General features: G+C 41.3%; 1 protein-coding gene across 4 annotated transcripts in view; it reads left to right on the forward strand.

The window, feature by feature from the left end:
- Window positions 1–26175, forward strand: part of THADA (THADA armadillo repeat containing) — a 297259-nt gene that overhangs the window by 144457 nt on the left and 126627 nt on the right. For all 4 annotated transcript variants that reach the window (XM_059659977.1, XM_059659980.1, XM_059659979.1 and 1 more), the window contains one exon: window positions 17216–17384. In XM_059659977.1, coding sequence (XP_059515960.1) covers window positions 17216–17384 — 169 coding nt within the window. The remainder of the gene's footprint in view (window positions 1–17215; window positions 17385–26175) is intronic.

Consider the following 26175-nt stretch of genomic DNA (forward strand, 5'->3'; position numbering starts at 1 on the left):
GAATTAGTTTAGGTTTCATTGGTGTTGACAGAAGGAAATGGAAGACACTGGTTGGGTAAGAGATGGGATAAGGCTAGGGCTTGGGGAGAGGGTGCAGAACTTAGAACAAAGGCAGAAAGCAAGCCCAGCCGGTATGGCTCAGTGGTTGAGCAGCGACCTATGAACCAAGAACTCACAGTTTGATTCCCAGTCAGGGCACACGCCTGGTTTGCGGCTCGATCCCCAGTTGGGGACATACAGAAGGCAGCCGATCAATGATTCTCTCTCATCATTGATGTTTCTCTCTCTTTCTTCCTCTCTGAGATCAATAAAACTTTATATATTTTTTTAAAAGGCAGAAAGCAAGTTGCCACTGTCACATGTATGGCCTGGGTGAGGGACTACAGTGGCTTTGTCCCTACCAGAACTTGCTCTCAGGCTTTCAGTGAGAGCGGCCATCTTAGTTTTCATTGCCTTCTCCTCTGGTAGGCAAAGACTTGGAGGTCTTTATTTACAGCTTTAACGCTTTCTTGCTTCTTCTAGGTGTTTCCTTTCCAAGATGAAAGTTTGTGCTGTTCTCTCCCAGAATAGGTCCAGCAGCAGAACATAGTGAATCCTTCCAGATAAAAGACCCTCCTGATAAAATGCCAGATTGTTATCAGAGAAGCAAGTGAGCAGAGGCCAGTCCCTGCCATTAATTACCTAGTTACAGCTTTGTTTAGATCCTGTTAATTTGAGGGTGTGTTTTCCTTGGACAGCTTTTTGTCTGTGTTCTGAACTACAGCCTGATGTTTGTAAAAATCCCAAAGGGCAAGGAATAGTAGGCTCCTTATTTTCTGAAAGGTTTAATGGCAAGGAAGAGAGTATCAGCATTTCTGTCTTCCATCTGGGAGGAAATGGACAAATGCTTGTTGAGGGTGGTTCATTCTTCACTTCAAAGTATGCAAACTCTAGTGTGTTGAATGAACCCTGACTTTGTATACTTAGCCAAAAGATTACCTAGAAATAGAATGACATTGATCTCTGTGAAGCCATGAGTATCAACCAGTGAATAACTGGGTATCTAAAGCCTGAGGCCAGAGTCCAAAATGCTTTAAAACTGCTTGGTAAATGTACTTAACGGCACTGAACTGTGCACTTAAGAATGTGTAAGTTATGTTATGCATATTTTACCATGAAGTAAAATAAATAAATAAATAAATACATACATACATACATACCTGCTTCTTGGCAGTTCCAGTACTTTAGTCACAGCTAGGAACACTGAAGGAGTGGGCTCTGTGGTCTGCTTTATTTTGAAGGAGGTTGCTATTGCACATAAGGCATTATGTACCCTTTTAAGAATGTGTTACTGGGAGCACAGAGAACCTTAATTAATGCAAGATGAAGAGACAGTTTTGCTGCCATCATATGGGCACATTGGAAAGTTGGGATCAGAAAAGAGACCTGTCTTGAAAAGGATTGATTCTAAACAACTATAAGCACTTTTCCATGAATGTTAACAAAAGAGAACGGGAATAGGGTCTCACGGTGACTGGAATAGTAGCTCTATTATTCCTCTGATTTTCAAATAGTGGCATTGAAACCCTCCATGACTAGAAGCAGCGTTAAGTAAATTACCCTAATCTTGGGTATCTGGCGGCTATTAAGTGTCCAAGCACAACTTGCTTTACCAAATTAAACTCGACTCTGACCTTCTGTTTTCCTGTTAGCTTCTGTCCTCCACCCAATCCACTTTGGCTGTAAAACTCTTGACCAGTGACTCCACTAGCTCTTTCAGCTTCTCTGCTGGAGGGTTAGGTAGCGGGGAGCCTTTTTGAGGACTAGACCATTGCACTTTTTTCGCTAAGCCAAGAAACTTCTCAAACCCTGTGAACATGTTACCTTGTGACATACCTGCAATATGAATTTTAGGATAGAAAAAAGAAAGTGTGAAACTAGCCTTATCCCAAGTAAGGAAACTTTTTTTCTTGTTGACCGTGAAAGCTCTGAACTTAGAACTCTGACTGAGGGATGCATCTTTTCCCCTTAAGACTGTGCACCTCTGTGGTACTTATTCCTACCATCAATTGAAGGCAGTTGATGGTAATTCACCATGGTTTTAGCAATACCTTTCTCATATTTAAATTTAGTATTTTCCTTTAAAAAGGCAAGAAAATATAGGAACTTAGGAAGAGCTAAGGTAAATCCTATCTAATAAATAGTAATATGCAAATTGACCATCACTCCAACACACAAGATGGCTGCCCCCATGTGGTCAAAGATGGCTGGCAGGGGAGGGCAGTTGGGGGCAACCAGGCTTGCAGGGGAGGGCAGTTGGGGATGATCAGGCTGGCAAGGGAGGGCAGTTAGGAGTGACAGGCCGGCAGGGGAGGGCAGTTAGGAGCAATTGGGCTGGCAAGGAAGCAGTTAGGCATCAATCAGGCTGGCAGGGGAGTGGTTAGGGGCAATCAGGCAGGCAGGCAGGCAGGCGAGTGGTTGGGAGCCAGCAGTCCTGGATTGTGAGAGGGATGTCCGACTGCCCAGTGGGATCAGGCTTAAATGGGCAGTTGGACATTCCCCAAGGGGTCCCAGATTGGAGAGGGTGCAGGCTGGGCTGAGGGACACCCCCCGCCCCCACCCTGCATGAATTTCATGCACCGGGCCTCTAGTTTAAAATAAAAAAAGCTCACTTTGAGTGAAACCAGTAAAAACAAGCCCTAACCTCATAGGTAAGAAAAATTGGATTTTTTTTCTAAAAATGTATGCTTGTAGGAAATAAAGATTTTTGCCAGAAATAGCATAGCTAAAGCAGTCTGGTGTGAAAGGTGTGTCTTTAAAATCTCAACTTTGAAAAATAAGGTTTCTTTGCTTTCTTCTTGACTAATGGTTTTGTCAGAATAATCATTTGAATAAAAAATGAAATGCTTTGAAGTATATGGGGGAGTAGAGAACTTTTCTGTGCCTTGTACAAACTGGTGATACTGAATGATGCCAAATTCTACCAATTTACCCAGGATCCAAACACTAGCAAATGTAGCCAAAGCCATAGAACTCTACTGATAAAATCGTGAAAGTGAGGTTGAAGGGTTATGTCCTTGGCATGGTTGAAGAATGACATACAATTTTCACTGGCCTTTTTTAAAAATTGATGGGCAAGGAGGGAAGCTAGAGAGTAAGATGATATTGAATCGAAGCTAAATTTATTAATTGAATTCAAATGAAAATAATGAATGTAACTTAATGATTTTATTTTTTTGTATACATGTGTATACCTTCTGTGAAGTTTCTCTTTAGTGCTACTTAGGCTTAAAATATAGTATAAAATATCTCTTGCCACTAAAAGTAGCAGGGGAATCAGCAGTGATTTTCTCCTAGTAAATGTTACATGGACATGTTGGAGGATGTGACCAGAATTTTTTATTGACATGTTCCCTGTCTTAAAATACAGTTATCATGAAATTAATCTATTAAGCCTTAGTCACAATCCAGGTAATGTGATTCTTCTTATAATCAGTAACCTAATTAAATGCTGGAGGGCTTCAGCCATATAGTAATGTACCTTGTTTCTGAACAAAGATAGCACCACCACTGAAATTGTATACTTGTAACATTATTATATTTTTAATTAGTCATAGGGTATATGTGTGTGGTGATCAGTTTGTTTCATCTTCAAACTTTGCACAGCAGTCTCCATTGTGCATTTATTTTGACGTATTAAATAATAGTAAACCAACTTGGTTTCTATTTTTTCAGAATTCAGTATGATTCAAACTGGGATGAGTTGAAAATTACTTTTTCACTGTGGAATAAGCCAGTTATCAAAATAAGCAAAAATAAAAGATAGTGCAAAGCAGGTTTAATCTGCTAAAGATGAAGGAAATAATCTATAAATACTCAAATGGAAAATCCTACTGCTAAATTCAGATGAGTTTACTGAAGCTGGCCCAACAAATTCACCATTGCTTGGTCAAATGTTTTGAGTTGTCAAGTGTACATAAGAGTAATAAAATTGAATTCCTTTTAATATGTTGCTGTTGTTCAATCTTATGAATTTCTTTTAATACATGTTATTGTTGTTCAAAATGTCTTATAGTTGGGGCACACTGGTTTTCGTAACTAGCACAGACATTAGAGTCAGATAGACCTGACTTTGAATCCCAGCTTGTCCATTCACTCCCTTTGTGAGCTTGGCCACATCACTTAATGTCTCTGAGCCTGTCATAGAAGAACATGTGGAGGAGGCTGGGTGAAGGTGAGCAACAGGGGAGGAGGGGAATAGGGACGTCGGTAATCGTGTCAACAATATTAAAAAAACAAAAGAACATGTGGAAAACTTGGACATTGTCCTGAAAAAGGGGGCGGGGTTAAAACATTCTTACATGATTAATTGTTACAACTTAAATATTTATTAATTTGGTTTTTTTAAGAAAGCACAATGAAAAGTTAATTCTGGTCATAAAAGTTCAAAGGAAATAGCTAGGCTTGTTTAATCTGAGGAAGAGAAGACTTAGGATGTTTTGGAGATGCGCTGGAGGCTAAGAAGGGAAAACAAGGCAAGATGTACAACTTAATAACTTTGTAATGTGTGTAAGAGATTATTCTTAAAAATATTAGTATTGAAGTATAGTTGATATAAAATCAACTGCACATGTTTAGAGTGTACAATTTGATAAGTTTATATACCCATAAAACCATCACCACTGTCAAGATAGTGAACATATTATAATCCATCACTCAAAAAAGTTTCCTTGAGCCCCTCTGTCATCCCCACTCCCAACACCAGGCAATGGCTGTTCTCCATCCTGTCACTATAGGTTAATTTGTATTTTCTAGAATTCATATACTATAATTGGCCCTAGAACAATGCAGGGGTCAGGGGCAATGCATATAACTTTTGATTACCCAAAAACTTAAGTACAGTCCCTTAGTAGCCCATGGGGGATTGGTTCTAGGAGCCCCTCAGATACCAAAATTTGAGGACGCTCAAGTCCCTTACATTAAAACTAGAGGCCTGGTGCATGAAATTCGTAGATGGGCGGGGGGAGGGGGGGTTACCCCTCAGCACGGCCTGCATCCTCTTGCAATCCGGGACCCTTCAGGTAGGGTCCCTAGGCCTGGGTGGTGATCAGGGCCTATCGGGGCTTTCCTTCCCCTGGCTGCCGGCAGCTGGCCCTGTCCCTGCCGCTGCCACTGCTTGCCATCTGTGTGGCGCTGCCCCCACCCCCACCCCCACCCCCCTGCCACCGGTTGCCTCCCTCTGCGGGCGACAGGCATGGGGTGCGATCGCTTGGCTGGCCTGGGCCTCCCTCTGTGGGGAGATCGCTGGCTGGCCCCGCACACCCACCACAGCTTCACTGGCTGGTGGCCTGGGCATCCCTCTTTGGTGTGATCAATTCTGTGATTGATCGCCCAGCAGAGGGAAGCCCCGCCCAGCAGAGGGAAGCCCCGCCCACCAGCTGGGGCTCCGTGATCAATTGCTGTGCCGAGGGTGGGCTGGGATTCCCTCTTTGGGGAGATTGTGGAGCGCTCCCTCCCATCCCCCCCAATTGATTGCCCCGCCGTCTGGTGGCCTGGGCCTTCCTCTACGGGCTGAATGTGGGGCGATGGTGGGGCCCCCGACCAATCGCATCACACCTACCTTGGCTGGCCTGGCGCTAGTGCATGTCATAGTGTGGTCGTCTGGAAGATCATCCGGACGGTCGTTCTGCTGTTCATTTGTCTGGTCGATTTGCATATTACGCTTTTATTATTATAGATGGCATAGAGCAATGCATAAAGTTGGCCTTCTATGTCTATGGATTCCTATCCACAGATCAAAAACTGTAATTTTGAATCAAAAATACTGTTTTCAATCTGTGGTTAGTTGGATCTGTGGATGTGACGCCTAGGAGGGCTGATTGTATATTTATTGAAAAAAATTCGCATGTTAGTGGATCCATGCAGTTCCAACCTCTGTTGTTTAAGGATCAACTACAAATGGAACATTATATTATGCATTCTATTTTTCCTGGCTTTTTTCACTCAGCATAATCATTTTGAGATTCATTCATGTTATTACTGTATCAATAGTTTGTTCATTTCTACTGCCCAATAGTATTCCATTGTGCAGATGTACCACAATTAATTTATGTATTCATCTTTTGAGGGATATTTGCACTGTGTCTAGTTTTGACTATTACAAATAAAGGTGCTAGAAATATTCATGTACAGGTCTTTGTCTGCACATATGTTTTTATATCTCTAGGGCAGTGGTTCTCAACCTGTGGGTCACGAGCCCTTTGGGGGTCGAACGACCCTTTCACAGGGGTTGCCTAAAACCATCGGAAAACACATATATAATTACATATTGTTTTTGTGATTAATCACTATGCTTTAATTATGTTCAATTTGTAACAATGAAATTGGGGGTCACCACAACATGAGGAACTGTATTAAAGGGTAGCGGCATTAGGAAGGTTGAGAACCACTGCTCTAGGGTGAACACATATGAGTGGAATGAATGGGTTATATGGAAAGTGTACATTTAACTTTTCAAGAAACTACCAAATTATTTTCCAAAGTGACTGTATCATCTGTATTCCCACCAGCAGAGGATGAAAATATGCCAGCCAATACTTGGTATGCTCAGTCTTTTTAATTTTAGTCTTTCTAGTGAGTATGTAGTGGTAACTCGTTGTGGCTTCAATTTGAACTTCTCTATGGACTAAGGATGTTGAGTATCTTTACATGTGTTTAGTATTTGCCATTCATATATCTTTTTTGTGTTAAGTGTTGGTTCAAAGTTTGACCCAGTTTTTTTATTGGGTTGTTTTCATATCATTTGGAACATATTCTGGACACAAGTCAAAGGTTATTGTTTTAGACATAGTCATTTATTTCCCTGGCATGTAGAAAAACAAATTTAAGTTGCAGCAAGAGAGAGTATAATTATACTTAAGGAAGTACTTTTTGACTGTAACACTAATGTGGGCATTGGGCAACCAAAGGAAGATATAAAACTTTTCCTGAAGGTATTTAAAAATAGGGCTGGCAGTGGTCTGTTTGGATGCCATAGGCATGCTGATGTACAACTCAATTTACCTAATTGCAGTCTTAATTTGAGAAAAGAATCTTCCCTGTGGCGGATCTATTGCTAACATCTCAATATTCATTGCTCTTTTGTGCTATTTTTTCAGGTCAAAAAAAGCACAATTTCTTGGAATTTTCCAAAATTTTCCATGTACTTTGTTTCTGATTTTAGCTTGAAGTGTTGCTATGAAACCTAAGGAGGGTGACTCCGGGGCATTAATTAGCTTTAGCAAAAACGAATTGCAATCTCTGGAAAGTAATCAAATTAAAAGAAATGCTCAAATTTCTCTCATCCTGCAGTGGCACAAATCATCGCTTTAGCTGATAATATTGGGAGGATTCATTTACTCTCTTTAGAGGCAAAATAATTAACTAGATTCTTGAGAAGAGGTTCTACATGATTAAAGGCATTGGGGTTGTGTTAGCCCACAGAAGGGAAGCGTGAGGGGTGACTCAATGACAGGACTCCAGTATAGTTAATGAAGGGTTTTCCGTGTGTAGAAAACACTGGTCATTTGTTCTCCAACTTTAGAGAGGCTTAACCTAGAGAAAATTGGCTTCAACCATAGAAAAATTGAGTGTGGTTAGCGTTAGACATAAAACTTTTATTATTGGCATCAATGTTATGAGATTAAGCGATGGAACAAGTCAAGAAAGGTCATAAAGATATTTTAAGATAAAAGAGATAGCTGTCTTCCTAGAATGTTTAAATGTCCATTGAATTATAGGATTTTGTTATTGAAGGGGACCTTAGAGATCACTATTCCAATCGTCTTTTACAGATGAGGCTATGAAAGGACATTATGTAATTTGCCTGTGGCCGCATTGCTAGATGCTAATATTTTGGTTTGAGGATGTTTTAAAAGTAGCCTCGCTTAAGACACACCAAAGGGACCATGTAAGAGTTTCTGCTTCAGATTCACTCCTTCAAAATAGTCATCTAAAGGTGATGATTATGTATATTATTTTTTCCTAAGCCCGTAAAGAGCCTGCCAATGTATGGATAGACAGAATCCTACATATGTTTGCATACTTATTTTAAAGGGCTTATTTGAGTACTAGAAATGAGGTAAAATAGTTGAAAGCACCTAGGACATTGCCTGACATGTAGCAGACACTCCGAAAATGTTCTTACCTGCAATCCCTTTTTCCTTCTTTGGGTTTTAACATGGGTATTGGAATCTTTTAGAAATGTAGCATATTGTTGTCAAAGGGAAGTTCATAAAATTGTTCACATTTGAAAGTGTTTACTTTAAAATTATCATCAGTGTATGTTGAGCACTCACTCGACTCACAGGCTGGTTAGTTTTTACAAGATTTTCATGTCTTTTCAGAAATCGTCACCTGTAAAGTCAAGTTCTGTCGGTCTAAGAAAGGCTTACTCAACATCTGATGATTTGTTCGGCCAGTCTGGGCTAGATTTAGAGTGCCTTGACTACCAGAATGAGAAATTTGTATTTAATGTGGCAATAGAGAGCTATCATACGTTCTGGAACATTTGGAGGCTAAAAATAAACAAACAAAAAATTTTAAAAATGGAACCAAAAAAACCACACATTTCTTTCTAAACCTTCCCTCTAAAAAGAAGAGGGTAAACTCTCTCTATACCTTTGTGTAGTTTCTTAAATTGACCACCCAGCCTGTGTTTGTGAACTGAAAACCGCTCACTGTAAATCTGGAGCCACATGCTCTGCAGGTCAGTGGGGTGAATTTCAACTGAGAATGAAATCACTTCGAGAACTTTGCCTTTGAGACATCACCACAAGGAGATCCAGCACATTCAGGACTGTTTTCTTTTCTGTAAGGAAGGACATGCTGAGGCCAGGTATTACATTCAACCCCTCTAAAGCATCAGCCACTGCCTGAATGTGTTCATCTCTTAGTGTTTTGTGGAGCCAAAGCAGAAACAATGTGAGGGCTTTGCTGTTGAGAAGAATGTGCAGCCCTTTCACTCAGTCTGCACAAGCTGCAGCCTTCGCTCCCGCCCTGCCCTCAGCTTGTCTCAGCCCCAGAGCCCTGCGGGCAGACCCAGAATGCTTTCCCAGTGGCCCTGGGGGAGACCAATCAACCAGTATGCGGCTTGTTGATCCAGGGGCAGAGAGAAAACCCACAGATGGACAGGGAGGGAAACTCATGCCAAAATTTCAAACTAAACCTAGTGGTTATTTTCATCGCTGAGGAAGTTTTATACCGTTTATGCTAGATATTTGTATCCTTGCACTTTATAATACTCTATTCTATTTGGGATAAAGACTGAAAGTAATAATTTCCTTTTAACCTCTAGGGGTTCCAAAGTCCTCATAGTTATGATGCTATAAAGCAGTGGTTCTCAACCTTCTGGCCCTTTAAATACAGTTCCTCATGTTGTGATCCAACCATAAAATTATTTTTGTTGCTACTTCATAACTGTAATGTTGGTACTGTAATGAATCGTAATGTAAATATCTGATATGCAGGATGGTCTTAGGCGACCCCTGTGAAAGAGTCATTCGACTGGCAAAGGGGTCGCGACCCACAGGTTGAGAACCGCTGCTATAAAGCCTTCTTCATGGTTTTCTGAGTCGGGAAAGAATCATTGTTAAGGTATACCATATTTCAGTGCTCTAGAGGGGAAGACAACATTCTTTCCAGCTGTCTAGACTATTAGGTTGGAATCTGAAAAATTTAGTTTCAAATTGTATTTGTTGTTGTATAAGCAAAATATAATAAAAGAATGAAATGCAATTTCATATGAAATATATCTTTCATATTTCATTTCTGTATTTTGATAGCAAGTACTAGTAACCAGGGTTAGCATCTAGAAATCATGCATCCTTTCATTTATTTGACATGTTTGTAATTCTAAGTAATTAAAGAGCATTATTCAAAGGTCTTTTAAAATACATATATTTATTTATTTCAGAGAGGAAGGGAGAGCGAGAGAGATAGAAAAGTCAATGATGAGAGAGAATCATTGATCGGCTGCCTCCTGCACGCCCCCCACTAGGGATCGAACCCACAACCCGGGCATGTGCCCTTGACCGGAATCAAACCTGGGACCGTTCAGTCCACAGGCTGACGATCTATCCACTGAGCCAACCAGCAAGGGCAATTCAAAGACCTTTTTAAAGTAAGTTCTGTCCTGAATACTTTCCCCTGTCACTGTTGGAAAATTCCCTTGCTTTTTTTTCGTAACACTAAAAGAAATGGTATGAATGCAAGTGGCCATTGCACCCATGACCCCATGTCCTTGCCATATACGTGGCCAAGTGCTGTGTGCAGGTCTTACAGGGACAAGTGGAGGGATGTCAAAGTGATGGAGGCTGATTCCCAGCTCTTGGCAGCTGACGTTTTCACCACTTTGGGACGAACAGCCTGTGGCTAGTCAGTCTGGATGGAGCCTTGGTGACTTGGAGGCATCTTCTATGGATTAGACTCTGGTTGGACTGTCTCAGGTGGTTCCACACTGCAGTTTTCAGATGTTCTCTTGTGGCTTATTATTGTTGGCTTTTCATCATAAAAATATTTTGTAAAAAGATTTTAACGTGTTGCTTGGAGTTGAATTGCAAAGAGCAGTTACTGCTTTGAGCTGCCCAGTACATAGACATTTAAACTAAACATTCTACTTGCCGATCCATATATATTTTTTTTGTCCATGAAAGCTGGAAATATGCAGTTTTTAGCTTAGCCACTGTCGACTGCTCTTATTTCCCCCTCACTACCCAAACCAAGGGTTTTAAAAAATCAGACTTCAAAAGTCCTGAACCTATTACCCTTCCAAGGAATATATTTGAATAAAGAAATCCATGAGCTATGCAGAGAGCAAGATTACAGTAAATGCAACTTTTAAGTGTTAGTGGTTTGAGTTGCAGGAAAAGGAACACGTAGTTCAGGTGGTGGTAGGTCCACTGATGAACTGAAAATTGGTATAGGAAGGACAAGTAGAGAATCTGGCAACTTTGACGGGCACTGAGCTCACCTGAGAATGTGGAAGATGGACTTCAGGAATGCCACATTTGTAACAAAAACATATTTAATCGTCTCAGGACACACTGAAATGTCTGCTTTTTCAAATTCACTAGTACAAACTTATTTTTTTTAGTGGTTTCTCTCTTTGATGCATGCACACATACCCACACATACATATGTTTCCTGAAGGCAAGATTTGAAACTAGGAACAACATACAGTGAAAAGAAAAAAGAAATCTTTGGTGAAACAACATTAGAATTGGCAGAAAATAGGATGTGAGCCCTGGACCTGAAGAATAAAGGCAGAGGGTCTCACACTCAATTGGCCCCAGAGAAACTCAATCTTCTTTCTCTCCTTTCCAGCTCTGTTGGTGGGGAGGGGAAGAGTAGGCTTTGGTGAGTTCCTGAAGCCTGTTGGTACATCAAGGCTCTGTGTCCTCGGCCAGTTATTGAGATAGCGAACACTAGAGAGTTTATACATGTTGTTAAAGCTTTAAGTTTAAGTTATTCCACCTACCAGATTCAATAATAGCTGTGATGTATTGGTCACTAACTCATAGGTGTTATGTTTTATATGTGTTATCTCTTCTAAGCATCATAACAGCCCTATGAGATCACTACTCTTACCCATTTTATAGAAGATTAAAAACTTGGGAGTTTCACTGACCTGTCCAAGGTCAGACGCTAGTAAGTGACAGGACTTGGATGTAAAGTGAGGTCTGCAGAATTCCAGAACATGTGCTCCTGTCCTATGTGCTATATTACTCAGAAGTATATAGACCCTGTTTCTGCTCTCAAGATTTGATTGAGCCAGCATGATGCCTGAAGGGTACTGTGGGGAAGGCAAATGAGACGTGTTCCCTGCTCTGACAGATCTAAATATGCAGTCGCAGGGACAGGGATGGGAAAGAAAGTGATTGATTCTCACCAGAGGGGGTGCAGTAAGATTTTCCCAAAGAAGTGATACCTGAGCAGAGTTCAAAGGATGAAGAGGAGTTCCAAAATGTACAAGGGTGAAAGGACATTCATTCCAGCGAGAGCGAACTACAATGTGCACGGCACTAAGGATGAAATAATAGAGTGACATAACATATATAGAAAGATTTTTTATCTTAATAGCATAATCTGAGGCCCAGCCACTCCTGCTAACACAGCCTTCAGAGATACCCTGCAAGGTAAAGTTGTTTCAACTTTTAAGATTGTCCTTCCCCATGAGCAGACAGGCTTGCTATGTGAGAAGCAGACCGTAATGGCAGGGCGTTCGTGAGTAAATTCAGTCAGGGGCTTGAGTGTAGGTCAGACAGCTTCTTCCAATTCAGGCCAGCTCCCAAGATGCTAACCCCTTGGTCACGTAGGGGCATCTAGAGAACGCAGATGATCATTTTCATTAGCAGCCGAAGTTGGAGGCTTCTGTTTTGTGGGAGGTACAGCTTGACCTCTGCAAAGTGAGGATCAGGACTGGAACTGGGTCTGGGAATGTAGAGGAAGTGGGGGAACATGGCTTATGTCAGTGAGGGAGGGTGGAGAGAGTTATTGGCCGGATCCTGAAACCATTCTGAGACTTTTCTGAAGACAGTCACTCGGGGGTGACTTACTCAAGGCCCCCAGCTCTTACAGAGTCCACCCATTTCAAAAATACCTCCCCACATTGCTTAGAAGTGATCCCTCAGCCATCCTGCCTTGTTATGAGGATTAAATGATGTATTACATGCAAAGCTTTTAATACTAAGTCTGGCCCCTGTTGGTGCTCAGTAAATATTGTTTATTATCAGCACCATCTTATTGTTCTGTTTCACAATCTACCAATAAGAGATGGGTTCATTCCAGAAGTCGTTCACACCTCAGGGTGATTAGGTTGAACAGGTTACTCAGGAAACAGTTTGTTTTTCTAAGGCTCTGAGGATTTTGAGGCAACTGCATTATGAATTCTTAGACTGAACTTTGCAGGTCGACAGACTCTAATTAGAAAGCAGGACCTGCCACTTGCTAGTTTTATGTTGGGAACCTCACTTCCCTCATCTTAAAATACGATGATGATAATGACCTTGTAGTGAAGATTTAGCAAAGTGAAATAGTCTAAAGTAGGTAAGCAGTCCTGGCACACACTTAGTAAGCCTCGCTTCCCTTCCTTCTGACTAAATGCACTGAGGAGTAGTTTGGGTTCATGTAGAAAAAGGCACAGGCCTGGGAAGAACACCCCATTCTCACCAAACCCAAGTATTCTTTCTGCCTTACCCCACTTAGTCACAGCTGCACCGGGGTCTCCCAGCCCGCCCACCCTCCTCTCTTGGTCCCTCAGTTCTTCTACAGCTCCTGTGTTTACTTCGCATGGCCCTGCACAGCACTGGCTGATCGGCTGCATCGTCTCCCCTACCTGTAGGTTCCCTGCGGCTGGGCAGCGATTTCTCTCTCTGAATCTCTTGTGTTTAACCCAGTGCATGTTGTGCTGGGCCCTCAGTAGATGTCTCCATGCCCAACCTACAGGTATGGGTGAGCAGAGCCAAGTGTTGGGGATGTCTGCCCACTTACTTGTGAAACCTTTCAGGAAAACTGGAACAGATTCTCAGGGCAAATATAAGAGGGAAATACCTAGAAAAAAACCTTTAGCCATCACTCTGTGAAACTGAACGGAGCGGGGAGATGATTTCAGAAGAGTGGTCTTTCCCTGCTTAGAATACTACATTCTAAACTCTTGGGGATCTTCAGGTTCCTGAAGTCCAAAGGTGCCCCTCGGATCCTATGGAGGACCTGGTTTTCAGGCCTAGGGCACAGCCAGAGCTACTGAGGAAAATGTTTTCAAACAATAGTAAAAGCAGAAAGGGCCTTCAAGATTCCAAGTCCACTTTCTTTATTTTTTTAAAATATATTTTTATTGATTTCAGAGAGGAAGGGAGAGGGGAGAGAGCGATAGATACATCAATAATGAGAGAGAATAATTGATCAGCTGCCTCCTGCATGCCCCACACTAGGGATTGAGCCCGCAACCCGGGCATGTGCCCTGACCGGGATTCAAACCGTGACCTCCAGGTTCATAGGTCGGTGCTCAACAACTGAGCCATGCCTGCCAGGCATTTTTTTCTTTATTTTCCAGAAGAAATTGAGAATGGGAGAAATAGAGGCTCTTCCACTTCTTTTCAGAAGGGCTTGAGATTCCTCCTCCTCACTTTCATTGGAGAAAAAAACAAAAAACTTCCTTGCCTTTGAGTCATGAATTTGCTGTCTACTTAGACCCATCAGGATGTTCACTTCATCAGGTATACAAATGTCTATTCACTATGTTGTCTATCTGAAACTAATATACTATTGTATGTTAACTGTAATTGACTAATAATTTTTTTTGAAACGGTGCGGCATTCACACCACAGTCTCAGTTCTCCTGTTGGGGCCACTTTCGAGGCCTGCAGTTTCTGGCTCTGCTGATCCTGTACTGGACAGAGGCACAGCACACTACAAAAACTTGCTATTTCCAAAACACCTTTCTTCTTGGGATGTTCTCATAGTGATCACATCTGAGCACTGGTTACAGATTATTGCCACCGCTCTCAGCTCATCTGAGACCCAGAGAAATTGCTATAACTTGTCCGAGTCACAAAACTCGGTGCTCACAGCAGGCTCAATCCATTTTAGCTCTCATTTTCTGTCCTTGGAGCCTCTGGCTTCTATGTTCTTGAAGAGCATCTCTGCCTGGTTTTGGCACATTTCCTGAATCAAACTGGAAGACTCTGCCCAGGAGAAAAATAGAGTTTAGCTTCAGATATATTTCACTTGGGTTAAAAAGACAGTGTTTATCCCCTCACACTCTGGACCACATATATCTGGAGAAACGCTAAATCCCGTCAGACCCCTCTCCCTGCTTCTAATAGCTGACAAAACAGTAACCTGGAAATGGTTTTTTTGCCGTGTGTGTGTGTGTGTGTGTGTGTGTGTGTTATGATCTACCCTTCCATTTAAACAATTTGCAATAGAGAGGAGTTTGAAGTTAGGTTTAATCATTGCTTTATAATGGATGTTACTTAATTAAATACTACTTTTAAAATAGGCTTCTTCTCTTTTTCTGTAATTGCATTACTTTTTTGTGGGGAGGTTTTGTTTTGCTCTTTAACCTGATTGTGTGCATTTGGAAAGTACCCTAGTACAGGGTATCCGAAAGCAGAAAATGTTGGCTCTTTTCCCACTTTCCATTCTTTCTTCTGTATGGTTGCCAGATTCCTTTGGGAAATCATCATTTGTAAAAGGTCAGGAGTAAAAGGAGGGGCATTCTTTAGTGTACAGTTACTACTAATTAGAAACTAAACATCTGTAACCATGTCAGAGTTATTTGTATTTAAAAAGAAACATTTATACACAAGAGTCCTTTTGGTAACATAAAACACACTATAGCGCAAAATGTGTGTATTGGAGGAGTGGGGGGACGGGCAGAAGAGAAAGCTTAGGACAAATGACTGTGCTGAGTGAGGTCATTTGCTGATTAAATCTCAAAGCATTTTCAGAGTATTCTCTTTTCTCTGTCAAATGAAGTTTTCTTACTCACCCTCCTAGCCTCCCTTGGGCCAAAGCAAACATTTTACTGCATTTGCCAATTACAGATTAAACATTTAATCATTTTAGGGTTGGCAGAGCCTAGTCAAGACCATTGGGAAATCTCTAGCTACCTACTGTAACCTTAGCCTTCACTGTCTTCCCGTAATATGATGTAAGGGGAGCTCTTCCACCTGAAAGTGTGGGCTGATTGACCTATCTCACGGACCTACACTTTTAGTGGGGAGAGGTGGCAGTGTTTTGACTTATCTGACATCTCTTTCTCTCCTTTCCCTACCTCCTCCTCCTACCTTACTTCCCATAATGAAATTCTGCTTAGATCAGTCGTTTTAAATAGAAATTGTAACTGTACTTTTATTGTCTTATTGAGATAAATGTCGGTGATAGGTGTTAGAAGCATTTTAGTCATAGGCCTTTGTTCCTCTACATGCTAAGACTAAACGGCCACCTGGGCCTAACGGCTCTGATTTTACCAGGAATTCCTTCTTGGAATACAGATCAACTTTGAGAAAAACAAAAACAAACAAACCAAACAAGAGCCCATCACTTTGTCCTGCTCTCCTCTGCCATCCTTGTCTTGGTATTTGAGACATTTCTTGATTCTAAGTTGAGTTATTTTTTTAATTGGATGAATGATCATGAAGTCTTGAGCATTCTAGTCAAGAACTTCTCTAGGCTAGGACTTATATTGGGCTTTCCTCTCAAATAATATTGTGTCTGGGAGGCTCTCGAGTGCATAGTTTCAGCAAAATGGTTGTGGACTCTCAGGTTCTGAGTGTTTACAAAGTCAAGAGGCCCTTAGATGATGGCCTGCCTTTCCAATGACTTTTGTAGACTCTCAAAATACCACTTGTCCATGACTTTTACTTATTTAGGAGCTGGTGGTTTCTATTCAAGCTCTTTGGGGTGTGAGTTAGCCCAGAGGCAAGGATTTGGTGACTTGAGGATCCACTTTTGTTCTCCTGGCAAGTTCAGATCATATAGTCTGCCATTTGGCACTCCCTAGTCGGAGGTGACCCACTTCTCCTTTAAGAGTCTCTGCTTAAATCAGACACATCTACCTATACTTTGAGCATCTACCCTTGCTTTCCACTGTACCTGGTGGAACAATTGCCTGGCTTCTTTTAGTGTGTGGGTTTTATGCTGGGTTTTCTAAGTTACATTTTCCTCAGAACCACAACCCACAATTTTATCCTCTTGTAGCCATAATGTCAAGATTACTTGCTTATCATTTTTCCAGTACTGTCTTGTGCTTTTGATTGTCTTTTCAAATGTACTTCTTATCTTGCCAACCAGAGTATAGGCTCCTCAAAGACAACAGTGTCATTTTCATGGCACTTATCATGGTGCTTTTGTTTGCTTGCTGAGGAGTAAGCCATTTTTGCCTATTGTCTTATTCCCAAAACCTATCTGCATTTATCCCTGTGATAGAATCATAGATGTTAATGATATTTATAAGAAAAGCAAAGTTGCCTATAGAACTAACACACACACACACACACACACACACACACACACACACACACAATCATTTGGAATAACAGAAATATAAAAAACCCCCACCGTCTTTTGGAATAAAGAGCAATTCCATTGTCCCCTCACCTTCACTATCCCAGCCAGAGCTAGATAGGTCAGCACATACAAAGGCATGGATGTGAAAGTGAGTATTGAATGGTCTTGTGTTTTTATTTCTTTCCAGATGCGGTAACTCACCTGTCTACCGCTCTCGTGAAATGGCAGCTCGTGCCTTGGTTCCATTTGTTATGAGAGACGAAATCCCCGCTACCGTCCGAACTCTGTTGGCCAAACTCCCCAATTGCACTGACCAGTGTTTCCGGCAAAACCATATTCATGGGACGCTTCTCCAGGTAAGTAAAGTTGCTTTGTGTGACTTCTGTCAAACACCGCAGGATGAACTTTGGTTTCTCATATAGTGTTAGCAGGTGAAGATTTATTGCACAAACTTTTAACTTTATCCATAGAATTTTTTCTATTGCTGAAAGAACAAGGATTTCCTAGGTGTATTTTTTTTTATTATTATTACAATCATGAATACAGTGTCACACTGTAATTCTGCCAGGTCATCTCTTGCATTAAATCCTGTTTTCTATAGTATGCTTTCCCATTTGCACTTACCTCTCTGAACCAGATAAAATTGTGTCTTTTCCACAAGTATGCCTGCGGAACATTCTAAGCTGCTCCTTGTTCAGGGTGAAATTGTGAGCATTCTTTGAAAGAGAGATTAACCCAAGAAGTGCAAGGAGAGTTGTACATGGAAATATTAGACCCTGTTTTCCTATGTTCTCCATGCTACAAAGAAGACTTCTATTTTTAATTAATAGACTTCTTAAACCCTAACTATAAACTTGGGGACAGGTGGTATTGGTGAGGAGATCTGATGTTCACGTGTCTGCTGTGGTCACTCACCATTGCTGGAAGTGGGATTTAAATATTAGGTCATGTTTCTGATTTGTGAGCAGAGTTGAGAGATGGCCTTGAGATTCCAGTGTATCTTATAAGCCAGAGGTCTACACTGCTGACATGTGAGGTCAATGGCATGGGATTCTGGAGCCAGGCTGTCTGGGTATAAATCTCAAATCTAGTGCACTATCCGCACATCTGTGTCTTTGTTTTTGAGATGAGGATAATAGTAGTTTATACCTCATAGGGATTTGGTGAAGACTAAATGAATTAATATATATAAAGTGATTAGAACTCTTAGCATAGTACCTGGTACATAATAAGAAATAGAGGTATAGATAGTTATTATTGTTATTATCATAGTTTTAATGAGCCTGTACTATAATGAAAACTAATATTTTTAGTAACTGATTCTCTCTAGGTGAGAATGCAAGAAAAAACTATCTTCTTGCCTTCCTTCCTTAGTTGTTTGATATATTTCAACAGTATTCACTGAATGCCTCTTATAGACTACTATGTCACAGTCAAAACAGTTCCTGCATTAAAGGAGTCAAGGCCAAGAGAAGACCAAGAAATGGGCAACCATAATGTCCTGTGCTAAATACGAGGGGAGCACATAGCCGGGCCACTTGACTGGTCTTGGGGAAGTCAGGGAAGGCTTCCCCGAGAAAGTGGCATCTACTAGTAAGCACAGAACAGAAGTTAGTCAAGTGAAGGGGGGGAAAAGAGTCTCCCATGCAGACAGAACAACTTGTAGAAAGGCTCAGGGTGGGTGAGAAGTCAGCCCATCTGAGAACTGCAAGTTTGGGTGAGACTAAAGTTCTAGGTTGGCAGATCTCAAACTGCTCTCAGGACTTCTTTAACCTCTTAAAAGTTACTGAGGCTACCAAAGAGCTTTTGTCTATCAATATTTAATTAGAAACTAAAACAGAAAATCTTAAAACACAAGATCTTACAAGTACACATTTCCATTAGTCATTAGAGTGATGTCATCGTCACATACCTGTCGCCTCTGGCAAACTCCACTATACACTTGTGAAAGAATGAGAATAAAAGAGGAAAGCAATGTCTTAGTATCAATTTGGAAAATGATCAATCTTGCAGACCTCCTGAAAAGAATGTATGACCCCCGAGGCTCCCAGATCAGATTCTCTGGTCTATGTTACGTACATTGTGGACTTTGGTGCTTTCTTCAGTATAAACTCCTACGCACTCATCTTTCTTGGTTTTCACTATATCCTTGTGAGGAAGAGAGGAGCGGAAGTTATTACCTTGGCTTTAAAGATGGGACTCTGAGGCCCATACAAGTTAGATCTCTTGATGCTATCAGATTGCTGCTTCTTTGAAGGGAAGGGGCTGGCAATAATGAGTAATGCAGAACAGGCTTCTCAGAGATCCCGCGATTGTGCAGCTGAGTTACAAGGAATGCTCAGATTGTTAAGGAGAATTATCCATCAGATTTTCTTTATTGAAGATCCACTCTTGGCTGAACTTTGTCAGAAGAGGTGGGGTTGGAATTGCTTCTTTGGCTCTTTCACCGGTTACTCAAATGGGCCTCCCGGCCGAGTTTCCCACACACACCACCAGTCTGCCCAGCACCAATACATGGTTTTTTTCTCTGTCTCTGGGCTGCATTTGACATCCTCAAATTTACTTTTTCTGCCACATAAAATATGTAACAGTTTGGGAAGGTAAAAGCCCTCTGATTCTGGGTGGTTGTGGCTCTTGCTCTTGTTCCTGAGCGCTAGAGACATGCAGGGCTTGTTGGAAAAAAACAACAGTATGGGTGTTGGGTGTTGGGTATTGTGCTCATGTTTGTCAAACAGATTCCTGTCTTTACCAAGATTGGTTTATACTCTGGTTGAAGAAAGGAAGTCAAAAGCATGTGAAATCTTTTTGTCATGTCCATTCGGGTGTCTCATCTGTGTTATAATAGTTCTGTTTCACCCTGTTGTTCTTTATGGGGAAAGATTATGGGGTTAAGATGTGGGGGGGTCTCTTTTCCTCTTTCCTTTCTACAGCTTATGGATTCCTTCTCCACATAAAGCCACCTTTGGAATCAGTAAAAGGCCTGCACCTGGAAAAGTGATGTTAGGGATTGAAAGGAATGATAATCTCCATGGGACTTTCAGAGCCAGCTAAGTAAATATAAAATTGTTGTTTTTGCAAAAGCAGGAAATCATTTAGTAATCAGAAAACAAATTCTTTTACAGAACATTTTCTTGAATTATACATTTTTACTTCTTTGATAAATGTTTACATAAATATATCAAACCTCAGAAGTATTTTTATAGTATACCTTAAAAACGAGAAATATGCCGATCTCTGAATGTTCTGGGGGCTATGGAAGAAAGATTCAAATGATAGGACATGCAAAAAAAATAAAAACACATGAGATTCATTTCTTAATCATTTTAAAAACCAGAGGTTCCTAATTGCAAGGTTGAAATGTACTGGAAGTAACGCACATCAGAGAAGGTGAGATTATGCAGCAGGTTCACAAGAGCCAGTGGTAAATGACATTAAAGCTCAATAAAGGCTAGATAAGAGCCATGGACATTACCTCATTTGGGAACAACACTGGCAGGGCCACCCTGTCTTTTAAATAGAATTAACTGTCTGTTTTTGTTGCCAAAATTCTGCATGTTGGGGCCTTAAGATTATTACTAGGTGACTTATCAGTCCCGAGAAATCACACTGGAGTCCAAAAACGTTCTTTTATGTTGAGGAAGAGTTTGGCCAGCAACCACAAGGAAAGATTCATTCTGATTCTTGGGTGCTTAACTTGCCTTTTGGTGTTTCATAAGGAAATCTATGCCATTTGAAGTAAAAGTTTGAATTTTGAGGGGTTTTTTCATTTCCTGTCTATTTTGGTTCTTTTTCTAATGGTATAAACACAAAACGGTGGTCCCTGCTCTTTCTCTAAGTTCTTGTATATGGGTTAGGTACAGTGGGCAGTTGAGGCTATTTAGCTACTGAAAAGCAGAAAAGCCACTTTTGCATTTTATCTGAACATTCTAGGCAAAGGTATTCTTTTTTTCTTTAGTTAATGCAACTAATCACCACAGTTCTTCACATCCCTTTGCTGGTATTAAGCGTTCTCATTTTCTACCAGCAGAATCTGTTGAACACTTTTCTAAAATTCTTTTATTCTCCCCAAATTTGGAGCCTGATTTCTGCACTTTTAGAATTCTGAGTGGAAAAGGTCCCACTTTCCTGGCTGTGGAGCTGAGCAGCAGAGCTGCATACTTGGGTTGACATGAAATATTAGCCAGGGATGCACTTCAGACAGCCCAGGCCCACGCATTTGGAAAGTTTGCCATAAGAGAAGTAAAAGGAACCTTTTGAGCACCTCCTGCGTTCCACGTGCATTGCATATGTGATTTCGTAAAAGCTCTCAGCAACCAGCAAGGTAGGTGCTATTCCTGCCAGACACACACACACACACACCTCCCCCAGTCCCCCAGCCTGGGCTCTGACGAGAAAACTGCGATCAGCCTGAGAGACTGACTTGTGTCGAGTCGCAGAAGTAGACCAGGGAAGAGATAACATGTTAGACTCTGGAGCTCATTTTCTCTTTAAAACATGCAGCCTCTCTGATAGTCCATGTGAATCCAACTTTTGATGCTTAGGGAAACCAAACCAAGAATCCGTCTTCACTCTGTTGTCAATTCCTTGTCACTCCATTCGTCTCCTTAAATCTAATTTGATATGATGCTACAACATTGGAAACAAAGTCCATTGGTATTATATGGAGGGACAGAGGAAGTCAGTGAAACCCCCAGCAGCTACAACTGGTAAAAGGCTTTTAAAAGCACTTATTGTGCTCTAGCTGGGTAGCTCAGTTGTTTAGAGCATTGTCCTGACACCCTAAGGTTTTGGGTTTGATCCCCAGTCAGAGCACATACAAGAAGCAACCAATGAATGCATAAATAAGTGGAACAACAAATCAGTGTTTTTTGCCTGGCTGGTGTGGCTCAGTAGTTGAGCATAGACCTATGAACCAGGAGGTCACATTTGATTCCTGGTCAGGGCACAAGCCCGGTTTGCCAGCTCCATCCCCAGTTGGGGCATGCAGGAGACAAATTATCAATGATTTTTCTCTGATCATTGATGTTTCTATCTCTCTCCTTCTCCCGTCCTCTCGGAAATCAATAAAAATATATTTTAAATCAATGTTTCTCTTTCTCCCTTCTTCTCTCTAAAAAATCAATAAATTTTTTAAATTTATTAAAAAGCACTTACTGCACCTTCCCTCCCTCTGCTCTTCTCTTTCTCATCACTTCTCTTAAGTCTCCCATTTAATACTCCTAACTTAGAAATATGGAATCCTGCCTTGGGAGCTAGGTTATAGCCAAGTTCACAGTTGCTATACCTTCTGTCATCTTTAAGGGTTATGACAAAACCTCTGAAACATGGGCACCTGCAGGAATTGTAGATTCTAGGTCTGGGAGCTGATGTAACCATGAAAAAGTAGTCAAGATTGAATTCAATTCAGTAGACACTATAATATGTTTGCCCTGTTCTAACCATGGCTCTCACCTGCCAGTGTGGGGAGTTGTGGGTTAGAAACCAAATGAGCCAACTAAACCTTCAGGGACCAGGGAGCATATGAGTAACAGAAATGAAGATGAGACAAAATCTAAAGCCACCACACAGGACATCAGGCATAAAAGAACATCAGACTGAAACGAACGTGATTTCTGCATTAGTCTGTAACACCAGTTATACTCTGTAGTAGGGCTAGAGTTAGGGTCTCTGTGGGGGTGGGAGCAGGAGTAATGGGCTGGGAGGGACAGCATTGAGGACACAAACAGAGGCAGATGTTGGCATTGCCATTGTGGAAAAGAAAGGAGAAAGCCAGGAAAGGAAGGTAGGCCGATTCGGCCAGCTAGTCATCTAAGGAGTCACTGGTCAGGAAACAAGGGATAAGACCAGCCATCTTTCACTCTCTGCTATGGAGAGAAGCAGCAGCGAAAGCAAATAGTGCTAGAGGCAGCCTTAAGTAGGAATTCTATTGCAGTTTTTTAAATAAGGAAAGGAATGTTTTTAGGAAAAAAAATTTTTTAACCAATATTGTTGCAACAGAACTTATGATTATAAGTATAATTTAAAAGAATAATCAATTCCATCTTTTAAAAATATGACCATTTAAGAGAGCACCTTGTGCTTAAAGATTTTTAATATCGTTTTCATATTTCTTAAAAGTACCAAATTGTGAAACATAAAGTAGAATATTCAAGCTGTCTAGATGTGGAACATAACTTGACAGATCCCATTTGGTGACTTAGGTTGGCCTATCTCCCTTGTTGTTTCTTTTATACACAGAAAATATAATTTCAGAATGGAAAATAAAAAACAAAAGCCTGGAATTATGCTGATGCTGGAAGTTATAAATAGTCAGTGTGCTCTTTCTCTGAGGTGAGTCATAAAGAAAATGCTGGCTCTTGTGACTAGTGGCTGTACTCACTCTTTAATTCTGAGGACTTGTGTTCGTGTGAAAGAGGAAAAATCCGATTGCTAGGAAGACCCCAGCCCAAAAAGGGCCAAAGCAGGGCTTCTTCAATGCTGCGGCTGTGAATGCACCAAGTATTTGTTGATTCCTTCGGCTCCCAGGGCTCAGGGGGCTGGGGACTTCAGGCAGTTACCTGCAGCTGGGAGTAGCAGCATCTGTGTACCCCAGAGTGCCAAAGAAAGATTATTTTATACGTGTGCTTTGACATGAAAAGAATTGGGAAGCACTGGGCTTTTAAAAAGAACAGAAAGAAAGACTAAACCCTGTTAAACCTTACTTTTTGGCAATTTCTTTTTTTTCTGGATATAAGCCTAGAAAAGTCATTTTTAATTAAAAAGCTACATTTGAAGATGAATTAATCCTTTCCTTATAAATATCGAAAGGCTTTTATTGGTTTGTGTTTCTTAGGGAGCACTTGCCGGGTCTGGAGGATAGCTCTTAGCTGCCAGGGCCAGAGCATGGCGGCAGTGCGCCATCGCTGTCACTGGCCAGGGTCCTCCTGCTGTGGTGTGATTCTCCAAACTCACAGCATCAGTCAGGGTACGTGGGATTTAGAGATTTATCCGTTCATATGTCCCCAGGTTTTTGTATTCAGAGTTAAAGTAGAGGAAGTAATGGTGAAAAAAATATATGTATATACACACACATACACACATACATACATATTTACATACACCAGTTATTGAATGTGTGTGTGTGTGTGTGTGTGTGTATTAAGTGCCAATGGAGACTCTTCTGGGATTATTCCCATTATACTGATGAGAAAACTGAGAATGAGAAAAGTAGAGATTTGACTAACGTTATGCAAAGAAAAATGGTAAAAAGTGGAGCTGGGATTCAAAGCTTTCAAGTTTGTGCAGTCATCCACTATACTATACTATTTCTGGGGGTGAGGGAAAGAAAATTTTTAGGCGAGAATGACTCTCTGGGGCCTTCGAAATGTGGGGTGAAATGAAAGTTGACATGGTCTGTTTATTTGTTCATTTGACAGATGTTGATTGAGCACCAACATGCCAGGTACTGCTTAGGTGCTTGGAATACATCAGAGAACAAGAAGGCAGGCCCTGGCTCTCATCCCTGCTGTCACAGAGCTTACATTCTGGAGGCAGGCAGACAGGCCATAGTAAATGATATTATAGTAAAATTTATGCTACTTTATTACAATAAGCATAATAAATAAGTAAATTACATTTATTATAAGGTAATAATTGCTGTGGGCAAAGAGAACAAGTAGAGTAGGATAAGGGGAATCAAATTTCATAAGAGAAGGGGGCAGGTGGTGGTATTAAATAAGGTGTCAGAATAGTAATTGTTGAAAAAGTAACATTTGAGCAAATCCCACCAAAAGACAAAGGAAAACTTTTTTTTAAATAAAGAGTAAACATCTTTTCTCCTGAAATTGAGTTGGTTACACGGCTGTATATTTGATACTGCATTTATCCAGGGAGAAGTGCCAACAGAGTCAGCAATAGTGGATAAACAAGGCCAGGAAGGATGTCACTGCTTGGGAAACTTGTGTGCTCAGTATTGTCCCCATGCTAGACGTGGAGGTTACTAGGGACTGTGTGAAGTTCTTTCCCTACAAAAGCGTAGTGAGTCAGTCAGTGGTTCCCGTGAGCTCAGGAAAGTATTCATCACATGCCGGGAGCCGGTCCCTGCTTGCTGTTTCAAGGGACCTGGCATATATGGCATACTGTTCTTAATATGTTTGCTCACCTTCTTGGCACTATGTGTTTTAACCAAGGTCTCTGAGAAAGGTTGTTTCCCCAGGTAGGGATTTTCCCCTGAAGTTAGGGAGGGAATAAAACCTCTTAACTAAGTGCCAGGCGGGTAATTAATCACTAACTACGAACAATCATGCTTAAGCTACATAATCTTTACTCCCTGGAATGGAGATAAGAAACGCCCTAACCTTTGTAATAGAGATTGATAGGATTGAATCAACTGGTATAAATACAGATGTAACTAGACAGCAAGACACAGAACTTGGGAGACAGAACTTAGAAGGCAGAACCAAGAGAGATAGAACCTAGGCACAGAACCTACACAGAACATTCTCTAGAGACAGAAGAACTTCGCTGGAGAGAACATGGCAAAAGATCCTGGACTGAACCTGACTACAGAAATTGGCAAGAGAACCTGACTAGAACCTGGTGACTGAACCTGGCTGGAGAACCTGGACAGAACCTGGCTGAAGAACCTAGTGAGGGAACATGGCTACAGAACCTCACTGGAGGTCCGAAGCAGAACCTCTCTGGAGATCCAGACCAGAACTTGGCTGGAGATCCTGGCTAGAGATCCTGGCTAGGCTGCTGATCAACTGAACGCTGTCTCCGTGTCATTCCTTCTTCGCCGACTCCGTCCACACCTTTGGGGACCCCTGGACCTGCTGGGGTTGGACCCCGGCAATCACATCACCTCCTCTCCTTTTACCTTAACTGTCTGTACCTGTATATTCTTTTCCTTAGTAGATAGTTACTGAGTGATTAGTAGTGCATAATACTAGGCAGGTACCATGGAGAATACCGAGAAAAGTTAATATGTAACTATCTCTGCCCTCAAGAGATCTGTGAGCTGCAGTGAAAAACAACCTCACCACATTATAAACAAGTACACAGAAATACCTGGCTGTGCTGTGTGCCAGGCAAGTGGCTGAGAACGCACATCTGAGGGGAGAGCGAGAGGCGGCTTCGGGGGACATTGAGTCTTGGGATAAACCTTTT

This window comes from Myotis daubentonii, chromosome 12, assembly GCF_963259705.1.
Source record: "Myotis daubentonii chromosome 12, mMyoDau2.1, whole genome shotgun sequence".
Taxonomy (NCBI): domain Eukaryota; kingdom Metazoa; phylum Chordata; class Mammalia; order Chiroptera; family Vespertilionidae; genus Myotis; species Myotis daubentonii.